The 5,326-nt window shown below is 52.2% G+C and overlaps 1 protein-coding gene across 5 annotated transcripts in view; it reads left to right on the forward strand.

The window, feature by feature from the left end:
• Positions 1-5,326, forward strand: part of KIF13B (kinesin family member 13B) — a 168,480-nt gene that overhangs the window by 156,238 nt on the left and 6,916 nt on the right. For all 5 annotated transcript variants that reach the window (XM_015585075.2, XM_015585078.2, XM_015585077.2 and 2 more), the window contains one exon: positions 2,930-3,956. In XM_015585075.2, coding sequence (XP_015440561.1) covers positions 2,930-3,956 — 1,027 coding nt within the window. The remainder of the gene's footprint in view (positions 1-2,929; positions 3,957-5,326) is intronic.

Raw genomic sequence — 5,326 nt, forward strand, 5'->3', positions numbered from 1 at the left:
GCGCGGCAATCAGTGCCCCTTCCTTCTCGGCTGCGGCTGTGGACCTGACTTCTGATCCCTGGTTTTTCACTTACTGGTGACTTTGGATAAATCCTTTAACCTCTCTGGGCCATGTTGTAGAATGAGTATGATAATACTTTCTGGCCTACAGCGAAGGATTCATGTTGAAGCAAAAAGGACAAAACCGGGGAAATTCAAGGCTCTGTCACTAGACTGTCGCCTCCTTAGGGCAGGCCCCAGCTGGCAGTTGTTGGTGTGGCAGCGATGGGGTCTCGCCCAGGAGGGGAATGGGAACGCATACTATTTCGGGCCGTAGGTATTGTTTGGATTGTAGACTCTTGTAGTCGTTCGTGTATTCTTCCCCTCATGGTCAGTGATATCAAAAATAAAAAGAATAAGTAAAACATGTAAAGTGGCAAGAGAAAAATGATTGAAGGATTGTCTAATCTTTTAGAGTATTTATGCTGGTGACAGTTATTGATCTATTGGATTTAGTAAATTTTTCTGCCTAAAGATCCATCACAAAAATGGGCTGTTAATCTCAGGAGGTGCCGTTAATTTCGTACCCTGAAAGTGTGCCTTGTGGGGAAAGGTGGGCCTCTGGAGACAGGAATATAAATGACAGTTCACGTGAAAACGCATGATTTATCCAACTGCTGAGTTAAGCCAAGTAACTGTAAGAGACTTATAGATCTCAGCTGTTTCCCAGTTCAAATAAATCCTGTATTTCAAATGGAATATGGCCATTCCTGTAATATAAATAATCTTTCTGTAAATATTGGACAGCATATTTCTTTTTCTGAACAGCACCCTCTCCACCGCCCCAAGCCCATTCCCCATTCCTGCAGACTTTTTTCCCCCTGTCATTGTGACTCGGGAATAGAGAGGTAATCTGCCACCTTCTTCAAATGACTTAAATTATAAACGGAAGAACACCTTACGAGCACCTCAGAAACAGTAGAATTTGGATGAGCTGTGGCTGTCGTCATTCCCCATGAGATGGGGCCTTGTCTGTGTCTCTGCCGGAGTGACTCAGAGCGATGTGAGGGAGAGGGCAGCCGCTGAGGCTCCATCCTCAGTCGCTCCTCGCTGGGGGCTGGCTGCTGCTTGGCCTGTGTCTACCAGGATCAGAGGGCCAGAGGGCCCCCTGCCCCGTGACATGGGACCAGCCTTCAATGGCAGCCTGAAAGATAGCCTCTCAGAGAAAGGGCATGGACTGCAGGCAGCCTCTGTCCCCTCCTCTTCCTGCCTCCCAGCCAGGAATGGCCATCAGTAGCAAGCCCAAGGGTCATCTCTTTAAGCCTGAGCCGATGAAGCCGAGTTGAAGTACTTTCAGATCCTCCAATGAGGTCATCATTTCAATTTTGCAGGAGGAAAGTTCTCTTCTGGCCTCTCGTGATGCTCACAGTCTCCTTGGGAAGTCAGTGGTAGGTGGGGAGGGGATCTGTTTCTTCAGGAGCAAAGTTCTTAGGCGGAGCGTGGGGAGGTGGGGGATGTCGAGGGTCGGGGCGAGGGAATGGAGATTGTAGTATGTGCCTACTATGTGCCATGCTCTGGCAAGGCCTTGCCTGCCTTGTACCACACTGACCCATGCTCCAGGCAGCCCCGTGTGTGGTGTTTCCCACACCACCAAGCAGTTCTCTGACATCAGCTGGGTGTCCGAGAATTCCACGCGTCATGACCCTGTCTATCCAGAGATAGCGTCGGATCCCACACGTGAAGGGCGCAGTCCCACCAGCCTGCCTGCCCTCCACTCAGACGCCAGTCTCAAGTCCAGGTCATCCCCTCTACTTCTGACTGTCTAGCAGTACATCAGGTTCCCATGACCCCCTCCTTGGGTTTGATTAATTTGCTAGAGTGGCTCACAAAACTCAGAGAAATCACAAGTGAATTATAAATGAGTGCAGCTTGGGAACAGCCCGATGGAAGAGGGGCGGAGGACGAGGTGTGAGGAAGGCGTGCGGAGCGTCCACATCCCCTCTGAGCGCGGCTCTCTCCTTGCCAGCAGTACATCAGGTTCCCATGACCCCCTTCTTGGCTTTGATTAATTTGCTAGAGTGGCTCACAAAACTCAGAGAAATCACAAGTGAATTATAAATGAGTGCAGCTTGGGAACAGCCCGATGGAAGAGGGGCGGAGGACAAGGTGTGAGGAAGGCGTGCGGAGCGTCCACATCCCCTCTGAGCGCGGCTCTCTCCTTGCGCCGCCACGTGTTCACCCGCCCCGGGAACTCTGAAACCTGTCCTTTCGGGTCTGCATGGCGGCTCCATCACATAAGCGTGGTCGATTGAATCACTGGCCATTGGTGACTGATGCAGCCCCCAGTTCTTTTCCCCTCCCTTGCAATCAGAGGGTAGAACTGAAAGTTCCAGCCTCCTGAACATGGTTGGTCCCGCCGGCAACCAGCCCTCACCCTTAGGGGATTTCTGAAAGTTACTTTGTTAACGTAAACTCGGGAGTTGATGGAAGGGGGCTTCTTATGAATACCAGGACACCTTTATTGCCCTTGTCACTTAGGAAATTCCAAGGGTTTTAGAAAGAACTGTGTCAGAAATGGGGACGAAGACCAAATATGTATTTCTTACTATAATTACAATATCGCGAGGAGCTGTTAGACTCTTCTAGTTTATATGGAGGGTGAGGAGATGGAAGGGGCGGGCCCCAGGCGTTCGCTCGGGTCTCCGCACGACCGGAGGGCAGCAGGGTCCTCGGGATCCCGGTGCTTGAAAAGCCGGGTCACCTGGAGAGGTACGCGGTACCGGAACCTGCCGGCCCCACTGCACAGCAGTGCTCGTTTCTCCATTAAAGCTGTAAGGTTTCACGTAACGACACAGCATCTGTCTCAGTTCTTTTGGAGATGGATACTGAACCGTAAATTCTAACCAGTCACTTCTTCCTCCCTTCCTCCGTTCCTCCCTTCCTGCTTCAGGCTCACCGGGAGAGAGGAGGGGCTGGCGTGGCCCCTGACGTGACTGTGCACATTGTCCCTGTGGTGAAGACCCATGAAAAACCAACTCAAGTGCCCCCACCCCAGGGCGCAGCCACCAACACGCAGGTCCCCGAAGTGCAGGAGGGGCCGCCCAGCCCCCTGAGCGAGGCCTCCAGCGGGTACTTCTCACACAGCGTCTCCACCGCCACGCTGTCCGACGCGTTCGCCCTGGGCCTGGATGCCACGGCCCAGGCCGGCGGGCAGATGTGCGGCTCGCCCCCTCCTGTCCCCTGCCAGGCCGGCCCTGAGGCTGAGTCCCCGTTTTCATCTGCTGCCCCTGGCGCAGACGGTGCTCTCCCCGCCCCGCCGCAGGGCGAGAGCGGCCTTCCCTCTCCGCCTGTCCCAGCAAAGCAGGCTACACAGAGCGACGGTGGTGGTGGCAGTGCCAGTGCCGCCCAGGCCAATGGAGCGGTTTCCTCCGAGAAGCAGAACGAAGAAGCAGCCACTTCGCCGGCTCGTCTTCCCACTTCTGCCCCTCAGAAGGAGTCACCCCTCCCACAGGGCAGCGGCAACTTTTCCCCGGCCACCAAGCCGCTTGGAGGACCCAAGGACCAGGCCAAGCCAATCACCAGCTTAGAGCTGGATGTCTCCAAACCGCAGTTGCCTCCTGACCTGCTGTCTCAGTCGCCTGCACCAGCATCTCCATTCAGAATCCGCAAGGTGCGAACCTCAGAGCTGAAGTCGTTCACGCGCATGCTCGGCGGGGACCCTGGCTGCCCCTCTGGTGCCACTGAGGACCCGCTGGCCTCAGGAGGGCCAGGCGATGGCAGCTCCGGAGGACAGGGACAGGCTCTGGAGAAGCTGGAAGTCTCCTCTGATTCCGAAGAAGCCAGTGAGGTCCCAGAGTGGCTCAGAGAAGGAGAACACGTTATCGTGGGCACCAGCAAAGTGGGCATTGTGAGATACATCGGGCCCACCGACTTCCAGGAGGGCACGTGGGTTGGAGTGGAGCTGGATTCACCTTCAGGTGAGTGTGGCTTGTTCGGAACAGGTTCCTGACACTGGACGTGCTCACTGTGGTCTGGTGGGAAAGTGCCGGCCCCGCCTGTGGTGCTGCCAAAAGCTTGCTGTGTGCCCTCGGACATGTCTCTGAGTCTCTGAGTCGCCACTTTTCAGAATCAGAAATTTTCGTTAGATAAGCTTTTCTTAAGTGTTTTGAGAGTTAGGTTCTCTTTTTTTAACCTCCAGAAATTTCTCAGAAACCTAAGACATTAATTGAAAGCTACTATAAATTTGGTAATGAATTTAAATGCCATTATTCCTTTTTTAGTCACAGAAGCATTTGCATTTGAACTATAATAGTAGCTGTATCTGCTGCGTTTGCTCGGGTTACAGGCACTGAGCCTGTGTGGATGTTCAGTTGTTACTAAGACATCGCAAGGCTCCTTGGCGCATAGGCTGAGATCAGACAATAGGGTGATCTAAGATCCATCGCAGGCTTGCAAGCCTTTGAAGCCTCATTCTAGAATGGTACAGCTTAAAGCAAATAGAGCATCATTTTCAGAAAAACTGAAGACAGGACTTAAGGAAATTGTCCTTCAGATTTCCTTTTTAAACAGTTTTATTGTGATGCAATTTACATAAAATCCACCCGTTTACAGTATACAGTGGTTTTTAGTATATTTACAGAGTTGTGTAACTATTTCCATAATCTATTTTTAGAATAGGTTTACCACCCCAAAAAGAAACCACATGTCCATTAGCAAGACACTTCCCCTCTTGAAGCCCTAGGTAACCATTACTTTACTTTTTGTCTCTTTAAATTTATATGAAATATCCTAATCTGGACTTTCATGTAAGTGGAACGCTACAACGTGGGCTTTTGCTTCCGGCTTGCGTCACTGAGCATGGTGTTCCCACGGCTCATCCAGTTGTAGCGTGTGTTAGTCCTTGCTGGGCCGAGTGATACCCCATTGTGCATGTGCTGTTTGTGCCTCAGTTTTTGTGTGGACACACGTTTTCCTTTCTCTTGAGTCGATACCCAGGAGTTAGCTCTAAGTTGAACATTTTGAGGACTGCCAGACTGACTTCCATTCTCCCTGCCCACCCAGCCTCTCTGAGGTGAGGGCTGGGAGCTGTGGAGACGGGTTTTGGGGCAGCTCGTGTGTGGCCTGGTGGGCGGAGCTGTGAGGACGGAGCCAAGTTGTAGAGAACCAGCATGGAGGGGCTGTCATTGGACGGTGGAGCCGGTGTTTGCACAGGGAAACCCGAGCCCTGCCCTATGCGGACTCTGTCTCGGGGGCCCCTCAGCTGAGCTGCGAAGTCACTCACTGTCTTTAAAAATAATTTTGGCAAAGAATGTTGTAATTCGGTGGATCTAGAAGATTAATGTATTAA

The sequence above is a fragment of the Pteropus alecto genome, unplaced genomic scaffold, assembly GCF_000325575.1.
Source record: "Pteropus alecto unplaced genomic scaffold, ASM32557v1 scaffold50, whole genome shotgun sequence".
Classification (NCBI taxonomy): Eukaryota; Metazoa; Chordata; class Mammalia; order Chiroptera; family Pteropodidae; genus Pteropus; species Pteropus alecto.